The sequence below is a fragment of the Calypte anna genome, chromosome 1 (genome assembly GCF_003957555.1).
Source record: "Calypte anna isolate BGI_N300 chromosome 1, bCalAnn1_v1.p, whole genome shotgun sequence".
In the NCBI taxonomy this organism is placed as follows: domain Eukaryota; kingdom Metazoa; phylum Chordata; class Aves; order Apodiformes; family Trochilidae; genus Calypte; species Calypte anna.
This window is the reverse complement of record NC_044244.1, coordinates 95,131,027-95,149,755: the sequence shown is the minus strand read 5'-3', so window position 1 is coordinate 95,149,755 and position 18,729 is coordinate 95,131,027. Positions and strand designations below refer to the sequence as shown.

General features: G+C 36.0%; 1 protein-coding gene across 1 annotated transcript in view; it reads left to right on the top strand.

Moving 5' to 3' along the window:
- The window catches only part of CADM2 (cell adhesion molecule 2), a 605,838-nt gene that overhangs the window by 405,187 nt on the left and 181,922 nt on the right, over positions 1-18,729 (top strand). Inside the window, exon 3 of the mRNA XM_030466429.1 lies at positions 16,147-16,296. Within this exon, the coding sequence (XP_030322289.1) occupies positions 16,147-16,296 (150 nt within the window). The remainder of the gene's footprint in view (positions 1-16,146; positions 16,297-18,729) is intronic.

The window sequence follows — 18,729 nt, the reverse complement described above, 5'->3', positions numbered from 1 at the left end:
TTCTGTTAGTTTCTCAAATGTTTCATCCTTCAGGGTGATTAAAGAAATGGCACACCTGTGGTTGCCCCATATGCCGTCCCTTTTGTGAATGTCTCTGCTTCTTGTTTCATGAGCCACAGAAGGGGTGGTTGCTTATCCTCACTTGCTGTTTTTCTTCTACTTTCTAACTTGGAGTTTCATTTTCGTATGAGCACGTGGGCATAGCTCTGATTTAGTTAATAACCATGTGTGAATATGTCATCTGATCTACTGACACCCACGCCAGCAAGATTACAGCTTGTTCTAAATGCTTGTAATTCAGTAAGCAAACCTCCATCTGCACCATGCTTTTTTCCTGATATGTGGTCACACCACAGCCACTTTCCAGCTTAGTTTTGAAGGTATGTATGCTAGTTCTCCTGCCTCTTGAGCATGAGAAAATAATGCTGTGGTTTAAGCAGGCAAAAAGCCCCAAACTGCATTTATGTCAATTTATTGTGTAAAATGGAAGAAGTAAGGTAGCGTCAATGTGACCAGCCAAAACAGAATTTTTGGCTATTGTAAATTTGTAAATTTTGACAGAAGCAAACATTGTCTCAACCATGTGAAGAATGAGTGTTTTTCATAGTTTTCTAGAAGCTCATTCATTTTATTAGGTACCAAATATCTTTAGAATAATTTAGTAAATTATAAAATAAAAGGTTTCAACTAAAGTATTCTTACAGCCAAATAAGAAATGTAGTCAACCATTACTGAGATTGATTCACTGATCTAGAAAATTACTTTAATGCATATATTAATATACTTGATGATTTCTTACATTTCAGTGCATTTTTAAAAAAATGGTAATTCAGAGCGCCCTTATGTTTGACATGTTGTAACATTCACTAAAACTTTTCTGTACTAAACCAATAATACATCTATTGTAGCTACATAGGTTTACCTTTTTTTAAAGAGAACTTAATAAATCTTTAATAATAACTTAGCTGTAAAAATATTAGTGTTTATATGCAGCTCATTAATTAAATGCATTTAAAGGGGAAAAAAAAAAGAAAGAAAAAATCAAATTAAACTATGATTCCAGTTTCAGACCTGTAAGTGCTTCTTTGTGTAAGAGGACATACCAAAATACAGTTTGAAGCAAGACAGAAAATTTGCATTGTTTCATTGTCATCCCTGTTGTAGGATGTGATCTCCCAACATTGCCTCTCTGTTGATTAGTTGGAATTACTTCCTAAGACATGCTATTTTTCTAAGCAAAAATAATCTATTAATAGAGTTATTCTGATGGCCTATTGATATACAAAACACTTTTTCAGTTAAAAAAACAGACAAGTATTTGAGTCTAGGTTGCACTGGCCCAGATAATAATATTTTACTGCCTCTTGCCAAAATTAAAAAAAATCAGTTCCTTATTCTGCCATTGGCTTCACACAGGTACACCTGTCCTGTCCCATCATGACTTCTGGATAGTCAGAATATAACTGTCTCATGAGAGGATCAACAAATGCCTTTTTCTAAAGATGCATCTTGTAAATGCATAAACTGAAAAAATTTGTAAAATGTTTTTCTTCTGGTTCCTTTTGTTATACTAACTCATTAGCTTTAAGAACAGTAAAGAAAAGAATTTCAGGCAAATATGATATTTGGAATGAAGCTTTTTATTCATAGGCCAGAGGAAGTGACAGACCCCATGTTAAATTATCACAAATAAAAGGGACTCAAAGGTCACAATAAAAAAATAAAAATAATAATAAGAAACCTGAAGAAACTAGAGAAATTGACTCTAGAATAACTAAACCTTAAAAGTGACTGTTCATCCATCTACTGTGAAAGCAAGGTCAAGAACTAATACAAAAATGCTTTTCCATATAGTTATTTTTGAAGGCAGCTAGAGAACTCAGGCATATAGTTTCCTTTTAATTAATCTATTTTAAATTAAATCTAAAAACTTGAATTTGTTCATATGCCTAAATCCCCTTAACAATTTCCTTGAGACAGTTTCTGTAACGCTTTGAGGACATGGTGTTAAATGCAATTTGCACTGTATTTAGGCCCTAAATTTGTAGTGGCAGGGAAAAAAACATATAATGAATTAATGTATTTTTCTGATTTGTATGTGTTTAATGATCCAAGGCTCAAGAGCACAACAGGGGAGGTCTAGAGATACCTTAAAAACAACTGATTTGATTGTATGGTAGTGAATGAGGAGTGTGGTACTTGTAAATAACCCTCTTAGAGAGGACTGGAAAAAACGCAATCAGTATACAACACCATGCTTAGCGAAGCCACAGCAGCTTTTTCCTGTCTCTGTTGCTACATGGCACACATCCAGATATCTGCTGTACTAACATTTGCTTCTGGGAGGAGATGAAGAAAAAAGGGTCCATAAGGTTTCCATTGACCTAGACAACTGAAACATCTGCTAGATTCCTGAGCAGCTTGCTGGTTTAAGTCAGGAGGGACAACTGCTGCAGATCAGCATTGCCATATCAATAGATAATTCATAGACCGTAGGGAAGGAAAAAAGAAAGTCAGTAGAGTAGGTGGTTTTCTTTTAAAATACACCAAAATCTTGTGTAGTTTTGTATAAACTGATACCTAAATTGCACAAAGTTAGAGCCACACAAAATTAGACACACAACAGAGAAAAAGAACAAGTGTTGAAGCAACCAGGGTTAGAGGACAGAGAATATACATAGCCATGTGGTGTAAGCTGCCTTTCACCTCTTTAGCTGAAGTCTGGTCTCTGGTGCCTGAAAGTGGAGTTTGTCCTAAATAATTTTGTTGTTTATATTTTGGTGCAACTTTGGTTTAAAAGGGCTACTAGAATCATATATAGTCATCATACTGTTTGGAATTCCTGGTATTATTTTATTATGTAAACTGAAAGAGGGGGAAAACATTAACTCAGGTTTGAAGCTGTTGTTTCATATTGGGACTTCACTTTGCTTAAGCAGGGCTGTTTTTCAGAAATCTTCTCTATTCTATAAAAAGAGGGTAACCATCAGAGAAGGTTAGTATTGATATGGTGAATGAAATTACCACTAATAAGAACTTCATATTTTGAACATATAGATTATCACAAGTGGAAAACCTTTTCTTAATCATTCAGGCCTTCACTGTGAGAATCAACTTATTTCTTCAGAGAATGTTCACAGTTGATCTGGATGTCTCTGCATATTGATCAATACAAAGTCATTAGGAGAGTGCCTTTTCAGATCAAAGCCATCTGCAGACATTTTATTTCCCATCTTTAAGACAGTACTGCATTTACCCCAGGATGCCATTGGCCTTCTTGCCCACAAGGGCACACTGCTGGCTCGTGGTCATCCATACATCAGCACCCCCAGGTCCCTTTCCTCTACACTGCTCTCCAACAGCTCAGTCCCCAACCTACACTGGTACCTGGGGTAGTTCCTACCCAGATGGAAGACTCTACACTTGCCCTTGTTGCAATTCATTAACTTTTTCCCTGCCCAACTCTCCAGCCTGTCCAGGTCCCTCTGAATGTCAGCACAGCCTTCTGGGGTGTCAGCCACTCCTCCCAGCTTTGTGCCAGCAGCAAACTTGCTGAGAAGACACTCTGTCCCATCAGCAAGGTCATTGATAATGATGTTGAACAGGACTGGACCCAGCACTGATCCTTGGGGGACTCCACCACTCACAGGTCTCCAGCTGGACTCTGCACCATTGATCACTCTTTGGGCTCTCGTGTATAACCAGTTCTTAATCCATCTCACTGCAGATTCTTCTATCCCACATTTCCTGAGCTTGCTCACAAGGATGTTATGGGAGACTGTGTCCAAAGCCTTGCTAAGGTCAAGGTAGACTGCATCCACTCATCTCCCTGCATCTACCCATTCAGTCACAACATCATAGAAGGCTATCTGATCAGTCAAGCATTATTTCCCCTCAGTAAATCCATGCTGACTACTCCTGACAACCTTCTTGTCTTCCATGTGATTAGAGATGTCCTCCAGAACAAGCTGCTACATCATTTTTCTAGGAGATCAGGCTGAATGGTCTGTAGTTGGCTGAATCTTCCTTCTTGCCCTTTTCAAATACTGGAGTGACAGTGGCTTTCCTCTAGTTGTCAGATGCCTCTGCTGTTTGCCATGATCTTTCAGAAATGGAGAGTGTTAGGGCAATAACATCAGCCAGTTCTCTCAGCACTCTTGGGTGCATCCCATCACGGCCCTGAACTTGGGTACATTCAGTTTGCATAACTGATCTCTAACCCAGTCCTCACTGACCAGGGGTGAGTCTTCCCTCCTCCACGCTTTCTCTCTTATATCCAGGGTCTGGAGTTCAGGGCTGTTCCTAGGAGTAAAGACTGAAGAAAAAAAGGCCTTCATCAACTCTGCCTTCTCTGCATCCTCTTTTATCAAGGCTCCCACCCCATTCAGCAGTGGGACCACATTTTCCCTACTCATAGTTTTCCCTATTCAGTTTTCATTTTTATTTTTGCTCAGTGAAAAATTTCAGCTTCTGTTTAAACGCAAAAGTTTTAAAGTGATGAACGAGTCATTGCCAGGGATGTTTGTAAACAAGGCTCAGAAGTTCAGTAATGGTGCAATTAGAAGATTCCTGAATACTCTTTAAGGACACGAACATTCAAAGGACAGAACTACTTGGAGCTGACCTGTATAGCTTTGTCCTCTGCTGTCTTTTAATATCTCTCTTGGATGAAGTTTCACAAAGCTATAAGTGGAAGGATTTAAAACCTTGATTGTGCGTTGCTCTGATGGAAAGAGTGATTGACCAGAGATCATAGATAAGTGCAAAGACGAAAATTGTATCCTTGCCAGATGTGTTACCTGTATGTTGGACTTAAACCTCCATTATCTATTTTAAGAAATAAGGAAGAAGGAAAGCAGTATTTCTGTAGAGATGCAGGAATATTTGCTTTTATAATACCTCAGTAGCTGGAAATCCTGATAGAGCATTTTTGCTAAGAGATTTGAAATATTTCATAGATGGGAGCAAGGAAATTATGAAAGGAATTATGACAAAATAAGGAGAAAAAATAATTGGATCAATCCTGTGTACATCTTAAAATATTACTTTAGTTTTCTCCTTTTTAAGTGCTTGCATTTCAGCTGTTCTTCTTGCCAAGGTAGAGAAAGACATCTGCTTCTCTTGATTACCAACTTTTCAAATGACATTCTGAAAGATAAAGAGTTTTTGCGGGCCTGTAATAATTTACTTTTGGGTACATTCTTGATGTTATGTGTCTGTGTTCTGGTAATTCCTTCTTTGAGAATGATTAGATTCCCCATTTTATAATTCTTGCAGAACTGTGGCTGATAATATAATTTTCTTCTCTACCTCCCTTATTTACCTGTAAAATGGCTTCTGGATGGAGCATTCTTGAAATACGATTATCTGTATTCCTATAAACTTTGGGCATTCCTTCAGGTCACTTTTCCCAGTATTTGCTGTCTAGATACTGAAAGAAGTTTTTAAGAGTATTAAAAGATATACCTACAGATGCAGATTGAGCTCATTTTAAAGGATTCTTGGCTTTTTGCTTAAGAAAAAAAAAAGCATTAATAACATGATAATGGTATTCTCTTTAAAGAGCAGGCACAGTTGGCAGTACAGTCAGGTAAACATATAAGTTTTTGAATGCTTATCAGCATTTTCTCAATATTTTGAATGTACAAAACTAGAGATCTCTCACACAAAATATTCATATATGCCTTGAAACCATTTCTTGAAAGCAGAACTGAGCTATGCAAAGCTGGAGTGCATCATAACACTTTATGTTTGCTTGTTGTTTGTTTTTTTATTATTTATTTATTCTTTTCTGTTGTCATGGTTGTTGGGTTTTTTTTGCACTTCTTGAAGTGCAGTAGACTGAGGGCAAAAGGCTGGGTCATGTCATCACAGTGCCAAACAGCTGTGGCTTACAATGAGTTATCGCTTAGAGACAGGATGGAAAATATGTGAGAATTGTGTGGTTTAGATTGCATTTCACTGCAGTCAATTTTAGAACCCTGAACTACATCATTTGTATTATTAATACACTGCATTCAAATTACACTGACAGTATACTTAAAATTTTATAATTGCTAAACATCTGCATGATAAATGTTTGATCTCAGAAAGTTTCTCTGTTGTCCCATTGCATATCAGAGTATTGATGTGAAAATTATTTTGGTACACACTGCAGAACTGCTGGCTCACTAATGAGATGCTGGGTGTGGAGAGCCCTGATTCTGTCACAGTCATACCAAAAAAATAAATGGCAACATTAAGTTCTTGTCTTCCATTTGGAAGCCCTTTGACTAAACTGCTCAGATTTGTGTGCACGTAACTAGAATTTGCTTCGAACTGCTCGTTGTTCCTTGTACCTGGCTGTTATACTATGGACTTTCCACAGTGAAAGAGAGGAGCATTTAAAGCAGAGTATTTTATACTTTTATACTTTTGATTCATTATTTATCATAGATAAGCAATTAAGCAAAAGATAGAAATAAATGTTCAGGCAGAATGGTTCCTCCACATTTTATGTTGCAGTGTGGTTGTCAGTTTTTGAGATCCCCAAATCACAAGCAGTCTGGAGAACTGATTGTATGAACCACTCATGATGCTCAACTAGAATATGGAATTGTGGCATAGCAAATGGAACAGTATGGACTGACTGGTTACTGGTTTACCTATTTTAGTTTTTTTAGAGGACGGCCTACACTGGGAGAGGCAGCTTTCTTCTACTTTCTTCAAAAGTCACTTTTTTTTTTTTTTTGAGGTGGGCTAATGTTGCTTGAGTGTCATATATATTTATACTGGAAAAATATAGGTTAAATTTCTTATGTGCATTAGTTTCATTACTTACTGTAGAAACATCATTATTAGCTTATGAAGTCTGATTTGTTTCTGTTGATCTGCTTTACACTTCCAAATATGAACTGCACTTTTTCCTTAGACCCCTTATACATTCTTCAGTTTCTAGAAAACTCAGTCCTATCTTCGATTCTGTCACTAAGTCACCTGTGTCCAAAACCTGCATCTAAGCAGTAGCGTGCATTCACACAAAGTCAAAGCCTGAAACCCTCTGTGTGATGTGGTTGCTGGTGAGTCCCTTCAAGTGTGGAAAGGTGTGTTTAGAGGTCTTTATCTTAAAATTAGGTGTTCAGAACGTCATTTCATGTTACTCAGACAATGATGAACATACAAGTAATAAATTTTAACAAAAAAGTAACTTCAGTTGTACAAATGGCCAACTATGTAATTCATATGAAGTTCCTGATACCATCTTAAACTAATTGCAGTTCTAGAGTGATTTTTATCGGAGGTGGTGTGTTTTACTTTTTTGTTTGTTTGTTTATGTTAACTGCAAAAAGCTCTGGATTGATGAAATGTTTGGATTTTGGGAGAAGAAAGCATAGGGTAGGTTCTAGCTTTGTAGTAAGAGATAGATTTGATAGGGTAGTACGTGTATGAGTATTTATCTCCACCATAGCTTTGTATATTTCTTCCATTTACCCTATTATCTGGCTTCTATGTAATAATTTTTTATTTTTTCTTTTTTAATTTTCTTCTTGGAAAGCTGAAGTGAAGCAAGAAAATACCATTATTCTCATTTAATGATTAGGAATGGAAATGTGGTAACAATGAGCCCCAGACCCCCAAAGAATTGTAAGTGCCCAGTTACTTATTCGTGTTAGAACTGGATACCTTCCTACATTTCTAAATGTGCTTTACAGTTTGTTGAAGTAAAAAACACTGAGAACAGCACCTTAAAGGGAAAAGTGACAGAAAGTTCTAAACCATATTTGTGAATCAGACATTAAGCAGTCTTTTACCACAGTCATGGGAAGACAAAGTTCACATCAGTTATTTTTGGATTTGTAACTTCTGTTGGCAGTTCAGAGTGATGGAGGAGAATGTCTTTTCCCCCTTTCTAAATCAATCAATCAATCAGTCACTGAATATTCTTCTCCACATGCACCCAGAATGCACAGTTTGGGGATAACAGCTATTTTCTGAGTTATTTCTTCTCTCTCTCCTAAAAATCTGTCATTCTGTAGTAAATTTCCATAGTATTGTCATTAACTCCCAATTTTGTTTGCAAGTGATCTTGTTACTGGATCATTTAATTGTTACCAGAGCTTTTTTTCTTTGGTTTTTTCATTATTTCTCTTTTAAACAATGTTTCCTCAGTGAGCAAACAATTTACAGGATGTTTTCTCTGAGGATCAACTCTTAAGAAGTATATGCTATACAGATACGCCATTTAAGACAGCAAGTTAGAAAAGACAAATAGACCCAGTCAGAGACTCTCAATGTTTCAAATTATGCTCAGGCAAATTTATCTTTCCTTAAAATTGCTGCATGAATACAGTTTAGCACACAAGTTACATTGCTTTCTTGTCTTTTAGAATAAAATAAAGCAGGTGGTTATGTATCAATAGCTAAACTGTCTTCTTTAGTCTGTAGTCAATATTTACGCTCTTAAAACCATTCATAGAAATGAAATAAAAGAATAGGACCATGAATTTATTTTGTGGTTTCCTGTTTCAGACTTTCCAGGACACTAACCTTCTATAGGGTATTCATTGTGAAAGAATAAAGGAGGCAATTCATCCCTCTTGAAAAGTTAGAGGAAACACTAATTGCACAGTAATGAAGACCTCATTTCATGCCATTTCATTTTCATGTGAAATGTAGATCGCAGTATCATTTTTCCTTAAATTAGATAAAGACAAGCTAATAACACTTCATCTCAGCAGAGGGATGTTTGCATGATTTCATATATAAATTAAGAGAGAAAGCCAGGAAGCTGATTCAGTATATTTAGATGTTTCATCATACTGGCTTTTGTTTCTAATCTTTTAGTTCTTTTGCTAAGAAGGAAGGACAAAATTAATGCATTGTTCCTACAAATTCAGGCTGCTATTAGAAGTTTGAAGTTGCTTGCCTCCTTACCCAAATATTTATTCTGTTTTGTTTGTTTGTTTGTTTTCCTTTGAGGTTTGGTCCTATAGAACTCATAATTAAAAAATCTGACTGATTTGAAAAATAATTTGCTCAAGATTTATTTTCTTGATTTCTTCTCGTAGATTTTTGAATAGTTTATGGGCTCTGGTTTTGGCTGATATGCTATAAAGGTGTCAAATTAAAGGCCTTTTGGTTCTGTGCGAGACTGTAAAAGGATAAATCTCTGATATAGACTTTCTGTGTGAGAATGAATAGAACTATAGGCTCTATTTTTTCCCCTGCATATGGTGATAAACTTAAATTACCTCACAGGGACCCTGGGCAGCCAGGCTTGCAGAAAATAGAGCCAGTGTGCCAAAAAATTGCTAACTCATTGCTGTCATCTTTTGTCCACTCCCTCCTCTCTTTCCACACCCATCACTTTTTATGGGTTTCTGACACACAGTGATGTGAATAGTCAAGATTTCTGCAATAATACTGTGAAATTGTCTTAATTTATAATGTGACTGTTTCCTACAAAGATAGACATCTGCAGAAACAAAAGTAAAGAGAGGATTATGTTTTCTTGGTGCTTACAGACACCAAGTCATATTTATAATTAGCCTGGTAAATTGATTAGAATATATAATCTAAGCATCAAAGGAAGTGTTGAATGTTAAAGATCTTTAATTTTAATTGCAAAAATTACAAAAAATCCCTCCAAACATGAACAAATAAACATGAAATAAATTTAAAATGTGAACGTTTCCAAACTGGACCAAATAATGACAATTATTCTGCATAATCTTGTTACATAATGAGATAAAAATCAGTTTTAAAATATGTAAAAGCAGTTGTGCCATAATTTCTGGGGAGGGGGGAAAAATCCTTTCTTAACTGAAAACAGCTTGTGGCTAATGAGATATGAACACATCAGTTCTACTAGAAAACAGTATTGGGCTTCCACAAAACCAACCTGTGATAAAATGTACTGAACTATAGCTCCATCTAGGCAAAATAGCTGTAGTAATTTTGCTATAAAAGCTTCCTAAAATAAGGAGAGGGCTAGAAACCAGCATGTTGGCAGTCAAATCTAGATGTCACCTTCTTTTGTAATAGCTTCATTGCTTGTTGTTTATCTCTGTATAGCCTTGTGGTGTTTTCCAATGAAACTTTGTCTTTACATGCAAGGCAATTGTAATGTGGTCCATCAGTACTTTTTTTCTTTCTTTCTTTATTAGTATACTTCAGACAGACAGTAAAATTGTTTGACTTGCCTTGAGAGGCAATTTAGAATAGAATAGAATAGAATCAATTCAATAGAATGGCCCTTAAATGCTTGCTAAGTAGCATTTGAGGCATTTGAGTAGCATTCTCTTTGGTGCAGATTTAAATTAATGTGAAATATATAACTTCCACCCTCCCATCCCTGCCCCATCTTTCCTTCTTATTCCTCTCTCCCCCACAACTTAAACTATCTTCTATTTCTTCAGATAAACAGGGATGATTCCCACATACTTGAAGCTGATCAGCCTTACATTTTTTTTCTGCATTCTCTAAAAGCTGACAAACATCAAAAGCCTGAGGTGCATGTTGGTGTCTGCTTCAAAGAGAAACCTAACTTTGCAAGCCCAATTTCCCATCATCATCATGTAATCTCATATGATACTTTTTCGCCTGATGCATCTCCTAAAGCAAGTTTCAGTATATGGCCTTTAGTAAAAGTACCAAGTTAAGGCATCTTCTCCATTCCTGCAGCCTGAAATAAGGAATTGCTAGTAGTAGTATACAATGTACTGATAAGATCTATGGACTGCTCGAGTTCAAGAAATAGAAAGGCTACCAAGTTCTCTGGAAATTGAGAGACCATCCATTGAGAGGCAAATTAATCATCTTCATTTGTCCAGCCAGCAAAATGCAGTCTAAAAGATAATGTATTTAGGAAGTGCTTAATGCATTAATGAGAAATGTGGGAAGTGCTTAGAGGTTTTGAACTGGATGTTGAAATTCAGCATATAATTATTGACAGATAAGTCACATGCAGTGTTCTGGAGGATGGGATTAAATGCACCCTGACGAAGTTTGCTAATGATACCAAACTAAGTGGTGAAGTAGATGCTTTAGAATGAGCCATCCTGCAGGAAAGATCATGATAGGCTGAGAGTGAGCTAAGAGGAATATTATGAAGTCCAACAAGAACAAGTGTAAGGTCTTGTATCTGGGAAAATGTAACCCATGAATGCAGCGCAGACTGGAGTCCACTGGGCTGAAGAGCTGTTCTGTGGAATGGGACTTATGTGTCATGGTGGACAACAAGCTCAATGAGTGAAGGGTGTGCTGCAGTGGCAAAAAAAGACAACAGGATGCTGGGCTGCATCAACAAGGGCATCACCAGCATCAGTGGAAGGAGAAGGGGTACTGCTTTTAAACTGGAAGAGAGTAGATTTAGGTTAGACATCAGGAAGAAATTCATTGGTGTGAGGGTGGTGAGACACTGGAATAGGTTTCCAAGAGAAGCTGTGGATTCCTTATCCCTGGAAGCATTCAGGACCAGGTTGAATGGGGTTTTGAGCAACCTGGTTTAGTGGGAGGTATCCCTGCTCATGCAGCAGGGTTGGAAATAGATGATCTTTAAAGTTCCTTTCACCAAAACCATTCTATAATAATGATGACAATTATGATGAAATAAGATTCTGGACTCAGAGAAACATGTTTCAGTGCAGTGAAACATAGGGTTATACATCTAAGAGTCACAGGAGGAGTCTATAGTCTTTCTATAGAAATAGAAAGAGTTACCTTTCCTTGGAGTGGTGTCTGAGAAAAAACACTGACACTTGAAGTCTGTCAATCAAATTTGGGTCCCTGTCTGACTCTGTGGCAAAGGGGAATCATTTAGCTGTGCAAAAAGGAATATAAAGTGCTGGTGGAGAAGTGGCGTCACTTTTGTGATTGCTACAGAGAAGTTTCCAGGTCTGGCTCCATGCTTCAGATAAAAAGATGACAAATTGAAGAGGGCACAGGGAAGAGACACAGACTAATTAAAAGATTAGAAAAGCATGATTTCTACAGAAAGACTTAGGAGGTCAATTTATTTAGATTATCAAAGAGAAGGTTAATGGGTGATATGATCACAATCTCAAGCTACCTAAAAAGAAAGATGAATTTGATAACAGAGGGCTCTTCAGAGAAGGAAAAAAACCAACAACAACAACAAAAAAAGATATAAAAACATCCAGTGGTTAATAGGTGATACAATAAGACAAATTCATACCAGGAATAAAATCCTGTTGTCTTGTTTAAACAATTTTGACCATTGCTCTCTGAATTAAGTTACCAAAGGTGCCATGAAGTTTTCCATCTACTGCTTAAGTCAAGGTGTAATGCTTTTGCTAGAGTACATCGCCTTGTTCAATCTGTACTCTCAGAGTACAGGAAGAAATTAAGAAATTCAGAAATTCAAGTTTAATAACTATTTTAAGAACCATTCATACTAGAGAACCACAGTAGTTCCACTCAGTTATTGAAATGCTGATGAAAACTTTCTTTTGACATCCTGGCAGAGCCTGCTTATTGAAGTCTCATCACACAACATTCTTGATTTAATGGGACTATTCATGTGGCAATGCTGGGAATATGATTGCTTTATTGCAGTGGTGGTAAGTTATCCCAGGTATAAGTATGTTTTCCAGAGCAAGTAGTTCAGGGAATGATGTTGTGATTCCAGTCAGTGATTCTTCACTGTGCTGCAGTGAGAGCTTGTTCTGCCCCCTTAACTCTATGGTGACACCTAGATCTAGCTGAGAACACCTTTATCTTTATCATCCATGGCCCGTGTTCCTCATCCCATTGATGGGACCATGCTACCTACTTGTTTAACAGAAATGAGTCCTCTCCCACAAATTACCATCAGTTGCCCCAGAACCAGATCTAATCCTCAGCACCATAAGAACTCTTCTCTGACACAATGCTGGCATGATGTTATGCTCATCTGTCTTCTGCAGGCTTTTACAATCTTATCAGGCCCTTCCAGCCCCAAAGCTCCTACTTCAATAACCTAAGTTATATACTGATACAAAACAATTAGGTCACTTTCATAAATATTTCTTTTCTTAGTTTTCCCATCCCTTATTATTCAGAGTACATTCTTTTAGTATTCCTATTCCACAATGGCTCCCTTCTTTCCATTTGGGCTAGTTTCTAGATTAAATGACTCATTTTCTCTGTACACCTTTCTCCACTCCTAGCTTTCTATGAAGCTATATGTCTTTTCTCTAGAACCACACAGTTTCTATATTAGTACAGGGTAGGATGAATGCTTTGCTTTCACTCTTATATGCTAGATCAATTCTTGCTCCAAACATCAGAATACAATAGAGTGGCCAGAGAAAAGAAAGTCCTAACCTTTTTCAGATCATGGCATGTACAGTTTCAATTTAAATGATTGGTCAGTAGTTTGCCTACTATATACTCTTCTGGTCAGATGGGTCCATGACTTGACAGTCACAACTGATAGACTACAATGATGCCTTCATAAGAAGAATCATAGAATAATAGAATCATAGAATTGGCTGGGTTGGAAGGGACCTCAGAGATCATCGAGTCCAACCCTTGAACCACCGTTGCAGTTGCTAGACCATGGCACTGAGTGCCACATCCAGTCTCTTTTTAAATATCTCCAGGGACGGAGAATCCACTACTTCCCTGGGCAGCCCATTCCAATGCTTGATCACTCTCTCCTACAATGAGAACTACAATGTCAGAAAGAAAATACAGGAAGAAATTTCCTACATCATGCTAATGGGGTACTAAAATTTTAAAGCTGTTTTTTTATCAAACTATCTTCCATTCTTTAATGTGAATGACAGATTTTGCTGTGTTATATCTCTGGCGCTGTTTAATGCTTCTTGTATGAAAACAATATTTTAGCCCCATAGCCTCTTATCCACAACTCATACTTTAGAAGGGTATTTCTTTGGCAAGATGCCTGTAATTTAGTGGAAGTAATAACAGGCTGTGTGCATTTTTATGGATTTTTAAAATTCTAATTTAAGTGATAAGAAATTTATGCAGTATCTTGAGGTTCTTTGACACATTGGAATTGAAAGAGGAGAAATAGAAGGAAATGACAAATCTTTTCTGTTGTGGGTGGGATGGGGTTTTGTTGTTTTTTTTTTCCCTAGCCTTATTTTTCACTCATCAAGTATTTCTCAACATGTGGTTTTCAAGAAGCAGGGTTTGATTAATTAAGTGTCAGAGAATTTCATGAGCATTTTAGCATTTATTGTTTGCAGCATTTAAATTAGCAGTCGTGGTTTCACTGTTCCATATTTTTTATTTAATAAATCTGTTATTCTGTAAATAGTAAATACCCCCTTATAGGAAATATCAGAACATACTGAATTTTGATCTTAAGACATCTACAAGGAGTTTATATTTGTATAAAAATTATACCAGTTATTTAGATTTGGCATTCAATGTGAATTTTTTTTTTTTTTTTTTTGAACCAAGACATGGAAGAATTTTTGTTTAAGTGAAAGACTTATTTCAATTTCATTCGTTGAGAAGTTTCCTCTTAAGCACTTAGGTGATAGAGTAGTTTTCTGTAGAGTATCTGTGGAGAATTTTAAACTACCTAAATGCTAATAGTTTCAGTGCCAGAGATGCTTATGTGCTAGGGCAAAAGGCCGTCAAAATAATTTCACACTGGAAAATGGACAGCTATCAAATCCTACCTAGAATTACATTTATTGCAATTTCAATATGTCAAATAGCTGTTCAGTTATTAATCCCTTACTTAGTAGTACCTTACTCAGGTCATCTGAAAACCTGTATACTAGATGATAGACTTCTAAATTATCATGTCTTCCATGAGGCAGACCTCAGTTTTACTTACCTAAGAATAACTCTGATATGAGCCACTACAGCAGGACATTTCTATGAAGGTTTTGTGCCAATTTTTTGATTCTGTATTAGTATAATTAGTGGATATTGTATATATAATTTCCTTAATATACTTATGACATGTCAATGAGATTGTTCATTCCTGTAGGGACTGCAGAGAGATTTTTCACTTCTGACACATCCCACTTGCGTGTCAATCTTGGTATTACACTTATGCTAGCAGCTCTATCTACCCTTGAGTACTTCTTGTATTAATAGAACCTACAAAAAAAGAAGAACAAAGAAAGGTATTTTTGATTTAGACTTGTAGATTGTCTCTCTTTTGCATTGTATCTGTGAATAAATTAATATATCTCCCAGGTCAAGAGACTTGCCTTTTTATTTTTAAGGGCCTTGCTTATTATTTCTTTCCTGACTCGTGTTAGACTGTGCTCCCTTGTTGCAATACTTTGTGTAAGAATGTGTTGTGTTTTTTGACAAAGTGTGTGCTGTTCTCACATTACATAAACACTTCAGTCTAACTATGCCATTGAAAATGCTTGTGATTGGGAGCCTGAGTGAAACTGCTCCAGTATTGTATAGGTATACTTGGAAATCTTCCCAGTGACTTTTCAGCAAGTGCTTAATGTGATTCATAATGTTCTGGGATAGAATCATAGATGTGAGAGAGACCTCCTACATCATCACTTCCATTTCCAAATGAGATTGGGTTATATTCCTTCAGCAGAAGGTGCATTGAGTATTAGATTCACACTACGTTTGCTCTCCACCAGCTTCCTAAACTTGGCAGGAAAAACATGGTCCTAAGAAATCTTTAATAAGCATAAAAAGAAAGAGGGAGTCAAGGCTGCCTTGTGCCTCAATTTTAAAAATCCTGTTCAGATTTTTATGTTATGCTTTGAGTGATGGTTTCAGCCACCATTTAACTATATTGTCTCAGCTGAGACATCTGTGTAGGTAGGTGTGTAATACATGAGCCCTCTGCAGAGGCATATCATAGATATACGGGTATGTCTGAGGAGATAAAAATTATTTCTTGTAACTAACTAGTATGAGTTACAGGGGGGGAAGGAGGGGGAAAAAAATCCCTTATTTCTTCATCTATCTGTTTTATGGATACAGAGAATATATTGCAAAAATATTTTTTTAATCTATTCTACTACTTTTTTTTTTTTTTTTTTTTTTTCAGAATAGATCACATTGAATCTATACTGTCATCTGTGGGAAGTTGCTGCAGTAAATTCAGTTCTACAACTCAAATATTTTAATTTTTTTCTCTCAAATCTTTCTTTTTTTTCTCTTTATCCTTCTCCGTCCCTCCCCCCCCCCCTTCCTTCTCAGGAAGCCAAGGACAGTTTCCACTTACACAGAATGTCACTGTTGTTGAAGGGGGAACAGCAAATTTGACCTGCAGGGTCGATCAAAATGATAACACCTCCCTCCAGTGGTCGAATCCAGCTCAACAGACACTGTACTTTGATGACAAGAAAGGTAAGTCATTTCCTGAACTCTTGGTTCTGCATTATTTTTTCTAAGAAAACAATGTTCAAAGTAATTTCCCTTTAATTTTTTTAATAAATTAAAATATTTAGTAGGAATATATGCATGCAGATATTATTTTTAGATAATCCTTTTTGGAAGGGGGTTCACTGAAGCACTCTTGTGTATAAAATTATGTTATTAAAGGAAAAGAATATTTCAAATCCCTGCTTCAATCTAATTTGGAAAACATTATTGCAAAATATCTTGGAAGAATAATTGAACGGTGGTGAGAGGCTGACAAGGGAAGTAGTCCATAAACTGTGACTTGCTTTTATTTGTGTGTGTGCTTGTGTATATACGTATGTATATATTTTATATATTTATATATATGTGTGTATAATCACACTATTTGCTTCAAGAGTACCGTAGTTTTGCTTGGCTGCTAGTCCAATATGCAGTTGCTGTATTAGGTGTTCTTACTGTAACAGCTAATAAAAATGCTGTATTAGTGTCCTTATTTTTCGAACTGTATCATATGCAGATTTTTTAATCGTAGTTAAATTAGAGGGGAAAAAAAGATTTGAAAATGTCTATTCCTTACAAAAAGAAGAGCATTATTACTGCAGTAAGATACATTTCTAAGACATTTATCTTAATCTGCAATGAAAAAGCATTGTGTTTTGCGTAATAGAATTTAATGTCAAGATTACATTAGATTCCATAAACTAAAACTGAGTTTAATTATTAATGAATTAGTAGCTTGATTTAAAAATGCAAAAGCTTTTGTGTTGATTTCAGTGGCGAAAGAAGTTCAGCAGCATTTTATACTTAATTCTACTGCTCAATTTTATTCTGAAAGATTCTACAACTCTAGAGCATATTTTACCAAGTGCAGTTACTCTGCTTAAAATTAAAGAAGTGCTGTCCAAATGCTTTGCTGAATAATTACAAGACTTTAAAACACCTTGTGAGACTGAAAAGGCTTTGTGGATCTATGCACTTCAATGAAAATAGATTCTAAACCCTGTCATTTTATACCTGCAGAAGCTACAATCAAAATATGGGGGTTTGCTATTAGTATAATAGCTGAATAGAATCTCTTTATGGTTTTGAAGTGGTTCCTTTCTCTTTTATCTAATTTCCTGTAGGGTTTAATCATTTGATTTGCAATTTCTTTGAAATCATAAGTACCTTTTGAATGTAGGATTGGAGATGAGAGTCTTACAAGGTGCAAACTTCTGAGCTGTAAGTCTAGTCCTGTAACATTTACTCAAATGGACCCCTTTATTTTAGCTGTAATCAATGATTGATTTGGAATGGGTAAATAATGTCAGAAAAAACTGAAGGCAGAGAGAACCTTTCTGTTGCTAGAGCACATCAATACACACAAAATCTGTACTTTTTATAAAATAAGTGGCATTTTAAAGGATTCTGAGAAGGACATCGGAGGACTGCAAATAGATTAATTTTAACTTTGTAGCCATTTTGCTATGAATTGAATTTTTTGTGTACTTTAGCTAAATCTGTACTTTTACAATTAATAATTCAAATTTGTATTACTTTTTAATATAATGAATTGAAGCAACAGAATTTGAATGGCATACAGCATATTAAGTACTTGGAAGCAATTTATATTCCCCACAGGAAAGGTGGGGAGATGAATTGTATAAATTTAAAGGACCACACTCTATTGAACTTTTAGCTTGTCCCAAGACATTTAAGGAATAATTGTCCCAATTCCTTATTCCCAAGGAATACTTGATGATACATTTTAATGAGGGATTAATGTTCATGTTAGACAGGAAATAAAAATTGGTTTTCTATCAGAGATATTTAGTCTTATGCTGGCAGAGCTTTGCATTCTGTGTGGCATTTCCAGACTTGAGTATACTGAGAGGAGTGAGCAGTGAATCCAAGTTCTACATGGAAAACATTCTTCCATTTATGAAAATGAAAGTATAGCTTTAATTAGCAATTTTTTCTATGTGTATCTGTGTGTTTTCTCATAAGTAAGAAAGAGATTTCCTTTCCTTTCCTTTGATGCTTACATTTTTTGAGCCAAAATGGAGAGAGGTATTTATAGCTCTGATATCTTGGTGGTTTTATCAGTAAATATTTGCAAACACAACTGCAAAGTTTTCCTCTTTTTTGTTGTTCTTTGTTTGGTTGGCGTGATTTTTCTCCATTTCTCCCAACCACGCATACAATTTATAAATTTATATAAAAAGCAGCTTTCTATTATTTTCAGTTGTTACATTTAATTTCTTGAGAGAAGTGCCCTAGACAGTCTTTTCAAACCTGTCTCCTAATGTTAGCCAAAAGCAACTTCATATCTTATTTCTCCCTTTTGCACCATGAAGATTGCTGTTTATTAGCTGTGTTTCTGAAAATTCATTAAAACTGTTGAGCAGGTGTAGGGTACACAATGGTGTAAAGTACTGT